At 39.8% G+C, this 18,546-nt stretch overlaps 1 protein-coding gene across 1 annotated transcript in view; it reads left to right on the top strand.

Annotated features, from left to right (window-relative positions):
* The first annotated feature begins 7,622 nt into the window (after positions 1-7,622).
* The window catches only part of GDPD1 (glycerophosphodiester phosphodiesterase domain containing 1), a 55,984-nt gene continuing 45,060 nt past the window's right edge, over positions 7,623-18,546 (top strand). The window contains exon 1 of the mRNA XM_032323043.1: positions 7,623-8,037. Coding sequence (XP_032178934.1) covers positions 7,638-8,037 — 400 coding nt within the window. The 5' untranslated portion in view covers positions 7,623-7,637. The remainder of the gene's footprint in view (positions 8,038-18,546) is intronic.

Below are 18,546 nucleotides of genomic sequence, written 5' to 3'. Positions count from 1 at the left end.
TCTGGTTGGTAGCTCTATTTTCTTTTGTTTCTGTTTCACTGTCCATAATAAAACATGTTTCTGTCATAACAATGTTACATAACCATGTTGATCCAAAACTTTGCTTTGGTTAAAACGATGTTTAAGCTGGGATTTTCCTTAAGACGCCACTTTGAAAATTACCTTCAAAAAGAAGATGACCCAGTAGGTTATCTGGTAATGGTATGGACAACTTACTTGCAAAAAAAAGCCCTATTGTTTGGCTCACAATTCTGGTACCTAAGTTAGACTATTTTGTCCTGACTATTTTATTCCTGGACTGATGAGATGTCATAATTTTTTTTACTTTTTTATTTTTAATTTATTTCATTTTTTTATTTGAGAGATCTATTTTAAGTGAACTAAAACTTATTTTTTAACTTTTTTTCTAAGACTTTGTTTTTAAGTAATCTCTACACTCAACATGAGCCTCCAACTCTGGAAATTAATTTACAGTGTTTTTGCATCCCATCCTTATTTTTCATCCTTTTAATTTTTCCTTCCTTATATATCAGTTTTAACAATCACAATCACTTTTGTACTAAGCATGGTTTTTTGGTGGTTTCATTAACTAGTCCACTGCATTTGGAAAACACAGACTGCTCTGTAGGACATATATTAATAGTTGTTTGCTTTTCTAAAGATTTATTTAAGGGAGAGTGAGAAAGTGGGGGGAGGGTCATAGGGAGCCAGAGAGGGAGAGACGCAGACTCCCCACTGACGGTGGCTTGATCTCATGACTCTGAGATCATGACCTGAGTTGAAACCGAGAGTCAGATGCTTAACTGACTGAGCCTCCCAGACCCCCTTGTTTTGTTTTTTTAATAGCCTATAAGAGTTGAGTAACAGGTTGTATAAACTTGTGGTTAAAGGAACTGTAACAAAGTAGTTTGTAAGAACAAATAAGGTGTCAAAAGAGCAGATTTGTGTCTTTTTTTTCTTTTTTTTTTTATGTCGTTCTTACATGGAAAAAATTTACATTCCTGCTTAAATTAGTAAGTGATTTTCCTTAATTATTTTTGATTACAGAAGCCACCCTAATTTGAATTTCTGTATTTTTTAAATACAAATTTTTATGCTATTTGTATTTACAGCCTGCTTAATACAATTGCAGAACTTCTTCATGTTTTTATCCATAAATTGGTTTATAGAATGTTGCATTAGAGAAGTGTGGACTATGCAATTTGTATTGCTTACTGCCTTGCACATTAGTGATATAAACCTTATTCAGCAAATTTCCAAAGTGATTTTATTAAAGAAATTATATTTCTTCTGTAGCAGCACTTGCATTGTCCTTTGCTTAGCAGATGTTTCTCTTTTTTATTGAGATAAAGCAGATGATTCAAATGATTTTCTTTTTTTAAAGAATCGCTAGGTTAGAAGGGACTTTACAGGATATCCTTTTGCCTATTGGTAAGTCTGTTGTGTCTCCGAAAAGTTGTATAGAACTTTAGGAAGTAAATTATATCTTATTCAAGGAGTGCTGATTATTTAAAGGACAAATGTGATAGCTCTTTTTTATGTTAAACTATGTTACTCTGATTTTTTTAAAATGGCCTCACATGTTGGTTTAAAATTAAGTTCCCTGTACTACTTAAACAGAGGAATTTGTATTTTAGTTGAAAAACAAACAAAAAACTTCCAAGAAAGAGTAAAACAAAGAAAATTAGAAAAATGGGACTAGGAAAGTTTGATTCACAAAAATAACAACAGCTACTCTTTACTAAATGCCACAGAATAATAACAGCTATTTTATGAATGTCCATTTCTTAGGTACTTTACTAAGCATTTTGCATACATTGTCTCTAATCCTCAAAATGTTGCAAGATAAGTCTGTTTTTACAGATCAAGAAATTAAAGTTAGAAGTGGCTGAATAATTTGTCCAAGGTCACATAGTAGGGAGGGAGTAGCAAAGTCAGAATTTAAATCAAGGACTCTGATTTTAAAGCTGTACTCTTCCGGTGTCCTGTCTTCTGAAATAATATAAGATTGAAAACTGCATGTCAGTTCCTCCAACTGAATATATGACTCTGGTCTTAAGACTTGGTGAATGGGTGAGTTTTTGGGGTGACTGGGTGGCTCAGTTAAGCGTCTGCCTTCAGTTCTGGTCATGGTCTTGGGGTACTGGGATCTAGCACTGCAATGGTCTCCTCGCTCAGCGGGAAGACTGCTTGTGTGGCTCCCTCTGCCCCACCCCCACCCCTTCTGCTTGCTCATGCTTGCTTTCTTGGTCTCTAATGAATAAATAAAATCTTAGGGGTGCCTGGTTGTCTCAGTTGGTTAAGCAACTGCCTTAGGCTCAGGTCATGATCCTGGTGTCCTGAGATCAAGTCCCTCATTGGGCTCCCTGTTCGGTAGGGAGTCTGTTTCTCCTTCTGACCCTCCCCCTTCTCATGCTCTCTATCTCATTTTCTCTCTCTCAGTCAAATAAATAAATAAAATCTTTTAAAAAAGACATGTGTGGGGCACCTCAGTGGCTCAATGGGTTAAGCCTCTGCCCTCGGCTTGGGTCATGATCTCAGGGTCCTGGGATCGAGCCCTGTATCAAGCTCTGTTCATGGGGAGCCTGCTTCCCCCTCTCTCTCTGCCTGCCTCTCTGCGTACTTGTGATCTCTCTGTGTGTCAAATAAATAAATAAAATCTTAAAAAAAAAAAAAACAAAGACGTGAATGGGTGAGTTTTTAATGTCAGAAAAATTGGGCATGATACCCCTAAAATATCTTGTTTCTTTTAAGACCATGAATCTCAATTCTCTCTAAACTCTATTGAATCTTTATATTATACCATCTCTTGTTACAGATTTTCTCCTGTATAAAATAGTACTATAGTAGATTGGAGCCAAAAAAAAAAAAAAAAGAAAAGAAAAGAAAAAAAAGATTCTACTGCTTAGGAAACCTGGACAATGGCACCTGAGTGGCTCAGTCTGTTGAGCTTCAGACTCTTGGTTTCAGTTCAGCGCAGGATCTCATGGGTCAGATGGGTGAGCCCCATGTTGGGCTCTGCACTCATCAGGGAGCCTGCTTAAGGATTCTCTCCCACTGCCCACATCTGTTCCCACTCTCTCTCTCAAATAAATAAATCTTTAGAAAGAGAAATCTAGACAATTTATTTAATTCTTGAGCATTATTTTCTCTAAAATGGTAATGATTAAATAAATAATAAAATGATAATGATAATTATTATTTATCGCAAAGGGTGTTTGTGAGGAGTAAAGGAGTATATATAAAGATCCTAACAGAGGGGCACATAAATAAATTCTTTTTTTAAAAGATTTTATTTATTTATTTGACAGACAGAAATCACAAGTAGGTAGAGAAGCAGGCGGGGGGCGGGGGCAAGCAGGCTCCCCGCTGAGCAGAGAGTCTGATGTGGGGCTTGATCCCAGGACCCTGGGATCATGAACTGAGCCAATGACAGAGGCTTTAACCCACTGAGCCTCCCAGGTACCCCTATAAATTCTCGATAATTATATTTTATCTTGAGTTTATTTTTAAAGGTATCCCACAATTCTAATAGTTTTGGAGATGGTGAATACATTTTGGTTAGTTTTAGTCCTACATTTTATTATCAGGTAAACAGTGCCTCGTATATGTAGAAACTATGGTAAGCACCATGATGGGTAGCAGTTTTGTCGACTTGATTTGTACCTTTCCTCTTGTACCTTTCTGTGGTCTTTTAAACTTGATTTAATTTTTGTTAGTTTGTTTATACTTCAGATATGACATCCTCTGAAATCCTTTGGCCACTCTCTCTCCTTTCTGTCTCTTACAACTTTGTGCCTGTCCTAAGATGTGGCAAATAGAACTACACTCAGTTTTTGGAATGCTGCACAACTGTGAACAAAGGCCAGCTAGCAGTTTATGTTTAATTTTCAGTATTCTGAATTATGTTTATTGGCCTAGGTTGGCACAGCAGCTCACTGGGTTGATGTTTTAAGGAAACAATCCAGACATTGAATACCATCTAAAGCTTTAGTTTGTTGATCTTGTAAAATGAGGACAATAACTCCTTTACCTACCTCAAAAGATAACCTTGGTTCAAACTCTTAAAGTTGTATTAATTGAAGTCCTTTACAAACTCTTAAAAATAGAAAGGATAGTTACTGTTATTTGTAACTGAGCTCAGATCCTATCAAATTGTAAATACAATGTATTGTTCCCAAATCTTCCTATGCTAAAAATAATCCTGCCCAAAAATATAGCAATAGAAATCATTTTCTTCTTCTTCTTTTTTTTTTTTAAGATTTTATTTATTAGAGAGAGAGCACAAGCAGCAGGGAGAAGCAGAGAGAGGGGGAGAAGCAGATTCCCGATTGAACCAAGGAGCCTGACATGGGGCTCCATCCCAGGACCCTGAGATCATGACCCGAGCCAAAGTCATATCTTGACCAACTGAGTCACCCAGGCATCCCATATGCATATGTCTTTTATTAATACTTATGAACTTTGCTTTGCAGAAAAAACTGCTAGACTTTGGATTGATAGGGCAAGAGATATATACATTTTGCATTTTGACACATATTGCTAAATTGCCCTACAAAAAGTTAAACCATGCTCTAGCCTAGTATCAGATTCCCATTGTCATAGTTAGGAATCCTGATGATAGGCCATCAATCCATTCAGCACCAGTTTTCTTATTTTGAATAAGATCTCAATTTAATTTATTAATTCCTTCAGAACTCTTCGGTAAATATCTCTGATCCTAGGCCATTACATCTGCTACCTAATGATTTGGGCAATGCAACTGTAAAGGGATTTAAATGACAACATAAGGAATCATTCATTAATCTTTTATTTTTCAGAAGCTCAATACTATCTTCTCCAACCAACCCCTTGAACTGAATTAAGAGTGGTGACCTTTGTTATAACATTAGCTACTAGCCATGTAATCTTGGGCAAAGTACTTAACTTCTGCAGAGAACAGTGAAACAGGCCAGGCACGTGGGTAGCTCAGTTGGTTAAGCGTCCACCTTCAGCTCAGGTCATGATCCCGGGGTCCTGGGATAGAGACCCACTCTGGGATCCCTGCTCAGCAAGGAGGCTGTTTCTCCCTCTGCCGCTCCCCCTGCTTGTTCTCTCTCTCTCTCTCTTTCTCTCTCTCCTTGGGTTAAACAAAAGTTTAACAAAAGTTAAAAGAAAAGTTGCTATCAGGTGAGATTTTGGTAAAGGGAAGCAGAACCATGCCCATCAAGCTGATCTTCAGGATATAATTTGTCAGCCCTAAACAGATTATTTCTAACAAGAAATATTTTTCAACTCCTGAGTTTCCTTAAAATCTTTTAGTTTAAAAAATGTGATTATACGGGCGCCTGGGTGGCTCAGTGGGTTAAAGCCTCTGCCTTCCGCTCGGGTCATGATCTCAGGGTCCTGGGATTGAGCCCCGCGTTGGGCTCTCTGCTCCGCAGGGCGTCTGCTTCCTCCTCTCTCTCTGCCTGCCTCTCTGCCTACTTGTGATCTCTCTCTGTGTCAAATAAGTAAATAAAATCTTTTTTTAAAAGTGTGGTTATATTTGAGAATTTTCATATTTAGTTCTTTTTCTTCTATAAAGGCTTTACCATTTCTCTAGATATTTTGATATCTAGAGATATTCTTGATTTAGATCAAGAAATAGACTTCCTATGGTGGCAAACTGATGCAGAAGTCTTTTTCAGCTACTTCTTTATTTTTTTTTTTTAAGGTTTTATTTATTTATTTGACAAAGACAGAGACAGCGAGAGAGAGAGAACACAACCCCGGGGGAGGGGGAGAAGCAGCAGCTGTCTTCCCACTGAGCAGGGCGATGTGGGGCTGGATCCCAGGACTCTGGGATCACGACCAGAGCTGAAGGCAGACACTTAAGAACTGAGCCACCCAGGCGCCCCTCAGCCACTTTTTTTTTTTTTTTTTTAAAGAAAAGATTTTAGGGGCGCCTGAGTGGCTCAGTGCGTTAAGCCTCTGCCTTCCGCTCTGGGCATGGTCCTGGGATAGAGCCCTGCATAGGGCTCTCTGCACCGCGGGGAGCCTGCTTCCCCGCCCCCCCCCCCTGCCTGCCTCTCTGCCTACTTGTGATCTCTGTCGAAAAAATAAAGAAAAATTTAAAAAAAAAAGATTTTATTTTTATTTTTTTTAAGATTTTATTTATTTGACAGAGAGAAATCACAAGTAGACGGAGAGGCAGGCAGAGAGAGAGAAAGAGAGAGAGAGAGAGAGAGAAGCAGGCTCCCTGCTGAGCAGAGAGCCCGATGCGGGACTCGATCCCAGGACCCTGAGATCATGACCCGAGCCGAAGGCAGCGGCTTAACCCACTGAGCCACCCAGGCGCCCCTTTATTTTTATTTTAGAGAGAGAGCGCACACACAAGCACGGGGGAGAGCAGAGGGGAGGAGAAGGAGGGGGAAAGAACCCCAAGCTAACTTGTGCTGAGCTCCGAGCCCAGGGTAGGGCGCTATCCCACAACCCTGAGATCATCTGAGCTGAAACCAGGAGTCTAACACTCAGCCCACTGAATGTTACCCAGGCGCCCCATTTTCAGCTACTTTTTAAAATTTAGTGTAGGCCGCCGTTTCCTAGAATCTTCATGGAATGAGGACTTCAACTATCTCTATTTTTAACCTCAAATTTTGTAATTGATTAAGTCTTTCTATGTTATCTCTTAACTCAGGCAAAAGATCCTGCAGGCAAAACATAACCTGATGGGGGCGCCTGGGTGGCTCAGCGGGTTAAAGCCTCTGCCTTTGGCTCAGGTCATGATCCCAGAGTCTAGGGATCAAGCCCCACATCGGGCTCTCTGCTCAGCAGGGAGCCTGCTTCCCTTCCTCTTTCTGCCTGCTTCTCTACCTTCTTGTGATCTCTGTCAAATAAATAAACAAAATCTTAAAAAAAGAAAAAAAACCCAACAACCCATAACCTGATGGGCACTGAAATTAACCCTTTAACCACCCCCTGAACCAGCAAGACCCCCACCCATAACTGACTTATAAGACAGTGTGATCAACTTGACCTTTACGGCGCTCCTCGGATATGTAGCCACCTACCTTTTCCCCACATTTTCCTTATGTCAACCTGGAAGTATGGATAAAAGGAAAACTAGTTGGCCCTTCAAGGATTGAGTTTCCCATCTAAGACTTCTAAATAATAACCTATAAACTTATCAACGTTTTCCTAATATAAGTAGACCTGCAAATCAACAAATATTTCTTGACTTCCTATCCAAGGCGTGGGGGTGGGGTGGGTGGGGGGGTGGGGAGGTGGATTACATTTTCGCAGTGAAACGAGGGAGGAGTCTGCCCCTCAAATATTTGATTGATAAGCAAACTAGTATGTCTTATGCTATGTATAATAGGGAAAACTCTATCTTAGCTAGACAAACGGATGGGTTCATTATTTGTTTTAGCAGGCCTTAACTCCTCCATTGGTAACAGTTCTTTGCATTTCCTAGAGTAGGGGTTAAGATGTGCCCTGGAATCTCTCTTTTTTTGATGCGGATTTTCTAATTATGTCAGGCCTTCCCGAATTCAGGCTATCTTTGAAAAGCCTTTTCTGCCTGAGGGATGGCGAAGGCACTGGCAAGATTCCAAGCTTTCGCCTCCTTCGGAGCTTTTCTAAAGCGCGGCGGGTTCTACCGCAGAGCTGGGTGACAAATGCTCACTACCCGACCTCTGCAGGCTCCTACCCAGCAGCCAGAGCGCGCCTGCGTACCGCAGCCCCTTTGTTGCTCAGACGCCCGGGGTCTGGCTGCGCCTGCGTGGACGGCTGGCGCCGGCAAGTGCGCTACACCGCGGGCACCGGCTGGGGGCGAGCAGACCTCGAGCAGCTGCCTCCGCCGCCGCAGCCGTTGCGACCGCCGCAGCGGAGTTCAGAGGGCCCGGGGGTGGGAGACTTCCCACAAGGAGGCTGAGATGTCGTCCACCGCGGCTTTTTACCTTCTCTCCACCCTGGGAGGGTACTTGGTGACCTCATTCTTGTTGCTCAAATACCCGACCTTGCTGCACCCGAGAAAGAAGCAGCGATTCCTCAGTAAACACATCTCTCACCGCGGAGGTGAGAGGGGGTCCCCAGATCGATGGCGGAGGTGCGGGAGGCTTTTCCCCCCACTAGAGCTGAGGGTCCTTCAGAGCTCTGCAAAAGGCTGGCGGGTGGAAATGCGTGAGAGTTTGAGGAAGAATGGGTGTGCGAAAGAGGACTCCCTGGAGGTGAAGGCGATGTGAAAGGGAGCTCTCCTGAAGGAAGATGAGGGATCTTGAGACAGAGCCATGGTGGGGCTCTGTCGAGTGCAGCGGTGTCAGGTGTTCTCTGAAGGAGGACGGACGAGGGTGAGAATTAAGGGTGGATGGAGCGTTTCTCGGCAGATGGAAGGATGATCGCAAGGTCCCTTTCTAGCAGCGAGGCTGAAGACGGTGGGGGGAGCGCGGAGCAGAACCCGGGTACCCGGCTGGGGAACCGGAACCGACTGCTCTGAGCGGAGCCAGTGGCTGAGCTTGTGGGGGAGATCCGGGGCGACGAGCTTCGAGGGTTGAGGAACTGCGTGAACCTGGACCGTGCTGTAGCTTGGTTGTCTGCAGTCCCTGGGGACTGGTTCCTACCCCCCCCCCCCCCGGCCCACACCCGTCCCCCTCTCTGAATACTGATAATTAAGAAGAGAGGGAAACCTAGTCACTGACCTGGGGACACTGCCCAAGGTCACAGAGCTTGGACTGGATTGGGACAGAAACTGGAGCGTCCTGGTTCCCAAGGCAGCAAACCTTTCACCTGCCCTTTTTCTTTTTTTCTTTTTTTCCTTTTTTTTTAAGCCCTACGCTGCACCTCTGCAATAACACCTGGGTTTTCTAAAGACAAAAAGACGATGTAATTTATGACAGGACTGTATTGCTTAGCGAAAACAAAGAAGTTGTTTCTTGGAAAAGTATCTTGCTAAAAGGAGCCGAGATAGTTCACCCTGTAATTTCCCAAACAGCAGGCCAAATCTTTGTCCCTTCATTATCTCAGAATAATGAGTCTTTATTTCATTTCAAGCGTGATGTATAAAATGCTGTGAAATTGGATGAAGTCAATCAATTTTAACTATTCTTTACAGATGAATGTTTAACTAGGTTAAAACTGCTTGAAATTCACAGTCTAATACTTGAAATGGCAAATTCTAGGAGTTTACAGTCTAAAACTTGATTTAGTACCGTAACACCTTTTCTAACAAGAATTGGCCAGGAATACAGTTTTAAATATGACAGAAATACATTAGTATTCTTCTGTATAATCTGTACAGTTCTATGTTAAACATAGTTCTAAAGAGTGACTTCAATAGTTGTGCTAGTCTCCTTATTTATGAAAAGCATCAAAGGTTTTAAGGGGTCACCAGCTAAATGCCATGTAAATGCTTACTTGGTTTAATTAAATATATAGTTACTTTTTTTTTAAAAAAGATTTTATTTTATTTATTTGACAGAGAGAGATCACAAGTAGGCAGAGAGGCAGAGAGAGAGAGGAGGAAGCAGGCTCCCTGCTGAGCAGAGAGCCCGATGCGGGACTCGATCCCAGGACCCTGAGATCATGACCTGAGCCGAAGGCAGCGGCTTAACCCACTGAGCCACCCAGGCGCCCAATATATAGTTACTTTTTAAAAAAAGTTTATTTTCTTATTTAAGTAATCTCTACACCCAACATGGGGCCTGAACTCATCACCCTGAGATCAAGAGTTGCACACTCTTCTGACTGAGCCAGCTAGGTGCACTCTGTTTACTGATTAAAAAAAAAAAAAAAAAGAAAGAAAGAAAAATGTACTTACTAAAAACCCAAACCGAAACTAAGATTCTCCAAAAAGCTATCAAAACTGTCATTGTGGGTGACCTAAATTTTATTTTTAGAAGAAATAAATGTTAATTTTTGAATTTTTGTGATGCTCTGCAGGTGAGAAAAACAGTACTTTTGAGGTTAAAAAATGTATGCTAGATTAACATAGCCAGTATCAAAACCAGGATAAGCTGGATCTCCAATTCTCACTTACTGTCAGAAATACTTTAAAAATATTTTCCCCGAGATATAAAGTCATTTTCAGTTTTTTCAGTTTCACCCCTTATATAAAAATTTCCATTCATTATTTGCAAACATGGGATCAGTATTTATGTATTCAAAGATATATACCTGAAACTGTCATAAGAATCTCATTAAGTATCTGTATGATGTAGTTAGTTCCCACGTTGTTAGTGCTTAATATGCTTTTGTTGAGTATGTGCACCAAATAATATAATTAAATCCAGAATGATAGGGAGATATTAATTAAAAAAATACTTTGTAAATCAAGATATTAAGTTCTTGGAAAATAATAGTAGAGGAAGGAGTCACCTCCTTACTTACTTTTTATTTTTGTCTTGGACACTGCCAACAGCAGTCACTAGTCTCTCTGTGCATATTACTAACATATGGGCTAATTCTCTGTTGCCCTAACCTCAAATACCTGATATTTCATGTAAGCCAGATGTATGACCATTCCAAGACGGAAACACTGATCAATATATCTTTTTTTTTTTTTTTTTTTTTTTTTTTTTTTTAAAGATTTTATTTATTTATTTGTCAGAGAGAGAGTGAGCGAGAGCGAGCACAGGCAGACAGAGTGGAAGGCAGAGTCAGAGGGAGAAACAGGCTCCCTGCAGAGCAAGGAGCCCGATGTGGGACTCGATCCCAGGACGCTGGGATCACGACCTGAGCCGAAGGCAGCTGCTTAACCAACTGAGCCACCCAGGCGTCCCTGATCAATATATCTTATAAAGTATATACACCAGGATTACTATAACTTTATTATGTCTGCATTATCACCTGGGTCAGATCCTGGACCACTAGTTAGTCTTGGGAAGAAGACCTAGTTTCCTTCTTTATAAATGAGGACTGTTTGCCTCGTTTCTCTTTGGGTTGTTAGGAAGATTAGGTATATAAAATGCACTTTGAAAACTGTAAAATTGTTTAGAAATATAAGCATTTATACAGGGATCCACATACGTGTTTTGTAGTAGAACTTCGAGGTGATTGAGAAGGAATAAGATCACCTTATACTTAATGTTTTCAAAATTTTAATAAACATATTGCCTTTTGCTAAGATTGGTTGTCTTCGAAAGAGGAAATTAATGTTTTAAAAATTAAATGCTGTGGGATTATTTTGTTCTTGTCTCTTTAGAGCATACACTGTATTACATTATATCATAATAGGATATGATAATACGTCTGCCTCCCTTAGTTCATTAAGGGGAGGTTTCAGAATTTATTAATGCTTCTGTCTCTAGCTTCAGTGCCGATCCTAACATAATCAAAATAATAAATTATTGTCTGCTAATTACTGCATGCTAGGTCCCTCCCATGTATTTCCTAAATTTATTTGACCAAAGAACACCTTTTATAACTACAATGTATTGATGAAACACCAATAAGATCAAAGATATACCCTTTGGATCAAATGGAGAGCAAGCAATACTCTCAAAGTCCATTTTCTTAATTTTTCTATGAAAGCATGAATTTTATTAATATCTTTCCAATTGCATAAGTAATTCATGTTCATTGTAGAAATTTGGAAAATATAGAAATGAAAAAAGAAAAATAGTTCCTAAAACTTTACTATCTGGATATAATCTCTGTTAAAATTTTGAAGTATATCCTTTAAATACCTATTTTCTGATATTTGGAATCATAATGTATATATATTTTTTATTTATTTAAGATACAGAGAGAGACAGAGACAGAGCTTGAGCAAGAATAGGCTCCTAACTGAGTGGAGAGCCTGATGTGGGGCTCTCTCCCAGGACCCTGGGATCATGACCTAAGCTGGAGACAGATGCTTAACTCACTGAGGCATCCAGGCACCTCCTGGAATCACAGTGTATGTACATTTATTTCAGATGCCAACTGAATTGGCTAGAGGTATAACTATAGGGAAATATGGAAATAAGTTACTCTAGTACTCCTTAATCTATCTCCATGAAGCAAATGAAATAAGCAACAGGCTTTAAAAAAAAAAAAAAAAAAGTCTATGTACTAGGATCAGTGGCCAAAGAATAAGAAGAATTGCCAACCCATGAAATCCCTACCTTCCCTTTTAATCTTCCACTCTCAATCTTGAGACAGAGTATTGTCACAATCTGGCTAACCTGCCACAGAATAATTTGGCAAGTAATAAGTTTGAGGGTAAATTTGCTGTTGGATGCTGGCTGCTTCTGGGTCCTAAACTTTAACTGGATGTTCAAGGACGAAATTAAAGCATCAGTTTGAGTCTTAAAAGTGTCACTGGAAGTGGCACTCTGCAGTTGCATCCTTAAACATATTCTATGTCAGGGTATCAATTATTTCTCTTCTTGTTCCCTCATTCCTATATTTAGGGAACTCTTCCTCACTTTTCAATGAGAACTCTTTTCCTTCCTCCCTCTCCGCCTCCTCCCCTGCCTGCCTGCCTGCCTTCCTTCCTTCCTTCCTTCCTTCCATAATCCCTGCATCCAACATGGGGCTCAAATTCACAATCCCAAGATCAAGAGTCACATGCTCGGGGCACCTGGGTGGCTCAGATGGTTAAGCATCTGCCTTTGGCTCAGGTCATGATCCTGGGGTCTTGGGATTGAGTCCCATGTCAGGCTGTCTGCTCAGCAGCTTCTCCCTCTTTCTCTGCCTGCCACTCCCCCTACTTGTGCTCTCTCTGTCAAATAAATAAATTAAATATTTATTTTAAAAAAAAAACATGCTCTTCATCTGAGCTAGCCAGGTGCCCTTTCGACAAGAACTTTTTCCTCATTCATTTCCTCAACTGGTTCACTCATTCCTACTGATACCTTATTAGCAATGAGGTTGCTTTATTTATTTATTTATTTATTTATTTATTTATTTTTATCATTTATTTATTTATTTTAAAAGATTTTATTTATTCATTTGACAGATAGAGATCACAAGTAGGCAGAGAGGCAGGCAGAGAGAGAGGAGGAAGCAAGCTTCTGGCCGAGCAGAGAGCCCCATGTGGGCCTCGATCCCAGGACCCTGAGATCATGACCTGAACTGAAGGCAGAGGCTTTCTTTAACCCACTGAGCCATCCAGGCGCCCCTGTTTATCATTTATTTAATACTACTTTTCTGCTTAAGAAAGCAACCTAAATGTACTTATTTTCAGCAATGGCTAAAAAATATATATGTCTTAAATTGTATACAAGTTTAGAAAAATTAAATATAAAAATATCATATAGAAAAATTACTGAATTTATGATAGATACATAATAAAAGCCACTTACCATTGAAGAGAGCATATGTGTGGTAGTTAGTTGGTAAATGCTGCCTGTGTATCAATATACATTTTGAATATCCTTCTGTGCTACTAGTGTGTTTAATTTTTTCTTATACCTGTACATACAGATTTCACCAGTTTTTTCCTCTTGAGATACAAAACCAAGTCTGCAGTGTTCCAGGGAACCCATATTGAGAAATGCTCTTAGTATACACCATTTCTACTCCTTACAAGCTCCTTATGCACTTATGTAAATTACATATACTATTTCCAAGGCACACTGTAAATGTTGAAGTAACAAGTGAATTTAGAAATAAAGAAGAGGGCATCTGATTGGTTAAGGTCCTGACTCTTGATTTCAGCTCAGGTCATGATCTCAGGGTTGTGAGATTGAGCCCCTGTGTTAGGCTCTGTGCTGGGCTTGGAGCCTGCTTCAGATTCTCTCTCCTTCTCCCATTGCTCTCCTCTCAATCTCTCTCTCTCTCTCTTTTAAAAAATAAAAAGGTGTGGGGGGCGCCTGGGTGGCTCAGTGGGTTAAAGCCTCTGCCTTCGGCTCAGGTCATGATCCCAGAGTCCTGGGATCGAGCCCCGCATCGGGCTCTCTCCTTGGCGGGGATCCTGCTCCCTCCTCTCTCTGCCTGCCTCTCTGCCTAGTTGTGATCTCTCTCTCTGTCAAATAAATAAATAAAATCTTTAAGAAAAAAAAAAAGAAAGAAATGAAGAAGGAACTTACTCTATTGCTTGATTTACTGAAAAATTTCGTTTTGAGATCGGATCATATCTCAAACATTAGGATATGTTTTATTTGAACTATGCTTTCTTATCCAATATCAGAAAATACTTAATTTTGAAGGTTTCTTTGTGTGCATGTGGCTAATGCATGGTCATATTTGTCATTGGTTTTCTGAACATCATACACACATTGATCGTGTAGACAAAGATGTAAATAATGGTGGTTAGAGCATATCTATAAAACAACTCTACAGTGTTTATTGGTACATAAAGCATTTGGGAGACAAAAAGAAAACTAAACAGACATTTCTTTCCTTCACAGCATCTAAATCTAATTAAAGATCCAGAAGAGAATGTTTCCTTTACTTTTCCTGTCCTATCAGAAATTAACTGATCACAGAACATACGGATGGCAGAGTTGATTATGTGTCTGACTCTAGGTTTTGGGTCAGGTCGAGATCTCAGGATCATGAGACTAAGCCCCTTCTCAGGCTCTGTGCTAAGCACAGAGTCTGTTTGAAACTCCCTCTCCCTCTGCCCCCCCCCCCCGCTCTCTCTGAAAGAAAGAAAGAAAGAAAGAAAGAAAGAAAGAAACTGATTACAAATTATGAAACACTATATAAGAGAGAAAAAGTTAATATAGAATGAAAACTGGGCGCCTGGGTGGCTCAGTGGGTTAAGCCGCTGCCTTCGGCTCAGGTCATGATCTCAGGGTCCTGGGATCGAGTCCCGCATTGGGCTCTCTGCTCAGCAGGGAGCCTGCTTCCTCCTCTCTCTCTGCCTGCCTCTCTGCCTACTTGTGTTCTCTGTCAAATAAATAAATAAAATCTTAAAAAATATATATATAGAATGAAAACTTGGGAAGTTTATAGTGAAGCTGTAAATAAAGAGAAATGGGACTTTTCAGAGAAGTGAAAAATGTGAACTAGAAGAGGGAGGCAGTATGATGTAAGCAGAGGAATTATAAACATATTAGGACAGCATGTAAAATCTGTGACACTCATTCTCTTTCCCATTTCATAATTTAATAACTAATTAAAAATTAAACATTTGTTTATATGTCAGATGGTGATATGCAAAGCCAGGCATTGTTTAAACTGATTATGGAAGGAAAAGGAAAATTAGTGGAAAGTGTGCTTCTATAAATGATATAACTGGTAACAAAAGGAATTCAAATAATTTCATGAGACAAGAGCTACCGCCAAATAATTCCTTGGAGAGGAATGGCATACTCTTTAATTAGTCCCTTGGTTACTCTCCAGGTTTTCACCATATGAATCTAACAGGTAATTTGTAGGTGTTATCATTGTGGAATTTATCTCCAAGCTTTATAAACAAGTAGAATATGGGAATAAGGACCAGTATGAATAACATATATAGTTTATGCTTGAATTGTAGTTCCCCTAGTTGGCTATGTGACTACCCAACTTTTTTCTGGTTGTGTGGGTTTTAATGAAATAATATATAAGGTGCTAATACAGTGCATAGCTTCTATTAATTATTAATATCTTGATTGTCTTCTCATTGTTTTATTTAATACTGGGTATTAATTTCATAAACTTACAAAATCAAAGATCTTAATGTTTTCATGCTTAAGCTGTTAGGTTTAAATGAATAATAAAATTAATATGAAAAGCAGACATAAGGGGCGCCTGGGTGGCTCAGTGGGTTAAGCCGCTGCCTTCAGCTCAGGTCATGATCTCAGGGTCCTGGGATCGAGTTCCGCATCAGGCTCTCTGCTCAGCAGGGAGCCTGCTTCCTCCTCTCTCTCTCTGCCTCTCTGCCTACTTGTGATCTCTCTCTGTCAAATAAATAAAATAAAATCTTTAAAAAAAAAAAGCAGACATAAAAGACAAACATACAGACTCTGAATGTAAATATTAGTAAAAATTATATTACCTGTGGGAAAATTGATTTCAGAGTACTGAATCTCTATCCTATTTTTTTCTAACTTGTTTTCCCCAAACCAAAACATCATTTCATTCAGATATATGCAAAAGTATTAAGACTCCATGAACCTATATCACCCAGATACAAACGATTACTATCATGTGCTCACAGTTTTTTTTTTTTTAAAGGCAGTTTCAGGATGCCTGGATGGCTCAGTTGTTAAGTGTGTGCCTTCAGCTGAGGTCATGATCCCAGGGTCCTGGGATCAAGTCCCACACTGGGCTCCTTGCTCATCAAGGATCCTGCTTCTCCCTCTGTCTGCCACTCCCCCTGCTTGTACTCTCTCTCTCTCTCTCTCTCTCTGACAAATAAATAAATAATAAAATCTTTTTAAAAAATTTAAAAAGGCAGTTTCACTTAAGGATATATTTGATGTATTAATAAAAATTATTTTATTACATTTAAGCCCTATATATATGTAACATTTAAAAAATATATTTTATTTATTTATTTGACACAGAGAGATACAGAGAGAAAGAGAACACAAGCAAGAGGAGTGGGAGAGGGAGAAGCAGACTTCCTGCAGAGCAGGAAGCGCAATGTGGGGCTCAATCCCAGGAACCTGGATTATGACCTGACCCGAAGGCAGATGCTTAGCTGACTGAGCCAGCCAGGAGCCCCCATAACTTTTTTTTTTACACGTAACTTTTTAAAAATGAATGTCTTTTTTTTTTTTAAATTTAATTTTAAGTAAGCTTTATACCCAACATGGGGCTTGAACTCATGACCCTGAGATATCAAGAGTCACATACTCTACCAACTGAACCAACCAGGCACTCTGAGTACAGATAACTTTTTTTTTTTTTTTTTTTTAAATTTGAGAGAGTGAGAGAGCCATGCACAAATGCATGTGCACAAGTTGGGTGAGGGCAGAGAGAGAAGCAGACTCCCCAAGTGGAGAATGGACCTGGGGCTAGATCCCACAACTCCGGGATCATGACCTGAGCCAAAGGCAGACATTTAACTGACTGAGCCACTGGATACCCCACACAAAACTTCTCTTTTTTTTTTTTTTTTTTAAAGATTTTATTTATTTATTTATTTGATAGACAGAGATCACAAGTAGGCAGAGGGGCAGACAGAGAGAGAGGAGGAAGCAGGCTCCCCGCTGAGCAGAGAGCCCGATGAGGGGCTCGATCCCAGGACCCTGAGATCATGACCTGAGCCGAAGGCAGAGGCTTTAACCCACTGAGCCACCCAGGCACCCCAAAACTTCTCATATTTTGTGTGACAAAATTGGAAGTACATACAGAATACTTTTGTTGCATATCAAAGTATGATGGTGATTGTTTTGAGGAAGAGCACTTATGCAATCATCTGAATTGTGAGCTGAATTAGTCCTTATTTTCTTCCCACAGAACACCATTTTTACTTAAAAAAACTGAAAGCCGTTATTCAGACTTGAGTATTCAGCAGATGTAGTCTTGAAAATTATAAAATGAGTCTGTCATTAGAAGAAAAATAAGCTACATTTTAAGGCAGTGCCAATGATTACATTTGAGGTTTCAAGCAAAAATTAGAAATTTGGAAAACTTGTATACTCCACTGTGAGCTTGATAGCTTTCTTATAGATTTTCCTGATGAGATGAGGAATTAACAAATGTGACTTTAAAAAATATTGTATAATGAAATGTGTCAATATTTAGAAAATCAGCATGATTCCGTGAATTAGTATTTTCCAAAGACCAATGCATGATATAAAACCATTCATGAGTGAAAGATTTATTCAAAGTTCAAGATGGACTTACGGGTGCTGATTCTTGATCTCAGCTCGGGTTTTGATCTCAGGGTTGTGAGTTTAAGCCCTTCTGGGCTTGGAGCCTACTTAAAAAAACAAAGTTCAAAATGAAGCAGTGGATTTTCATATAATAGAGTATGAAAAAGTCATTCATATGGTTCAGATTTCACATTGCAAGGAACTTTTGAGAAATAATGACTGTTGGGTGCCCGGGTGGCTCAGTGGGTTAGGCCGCTGCCTTCTGCCAGGGTCATGATCTCAGGGTCCTGGGATTGAGCCCTGAATGGAGCTCTCTGCTCAGCGGGGAGCCTTCTTCCCACTCTCTCTTTGCCCGCCTCTTTGCCAACTTGTGATCTCCGCCTGTCAAATAAATAAATAAAATCTTCAAAAAAAAAGAAGAGAAAAAGAAACTACCACTTGTTAAATTCTGGTGCTGTATCAAAAAAGAGTCTTTCCAACTGGCTATCTGTGTGAAGGTTGGTATACATGAATGAAACAGATAGGAGAATGCAGCTGCCTTCTATAAAGCATTAAAGAGATTTGCAAAAATGTAAAATAATGCCACTCTTCATTAAATATGGAAGATAGTTAATTTTCATAAAATGCTAACAAAAAAATAGTACTCTTTGTCTTTTTTGGTCATAGTATAGAGTGTTTTGTTCTTAAATATTGATTATTTGGTTATAACATATTTCCATAGTTTTTGACTAAAACAAATACCAACTGGATTTTTTTTTTTTAAGAGAGAGAGAGAAAGAGAGGAGGGGCAGAGGGAAGGGGAGAGAATCCTAAGATGACTCCACACCAGTGCAGAGCCCAACATGGAGCTTGATTTCACCACCCTGAGATCATGACCTGAGCTGAAATCAAGAATCAGAGGCTTAACCGA

This window comes from Mustela erminea, chromosome 18, assembly GCF_009829155.1.
Source record: "Mustela erminea isolate mMusErm1 chromosome 18, mMusErm1.Pri, whole genome shotgun sequence".
In the NCBI taxonomy this organism is placed as follows: Eukaryota; Metazoa; Chordata; class Mammalia; order Carnivora; family Mustelidae; genus Mustela; species Mustela erminea.
The sequence above is the reverse complement of the archived record's forward strand: the minus strand, read 5'-3'. Positions and strand labels throughout refer to the sequence as shown.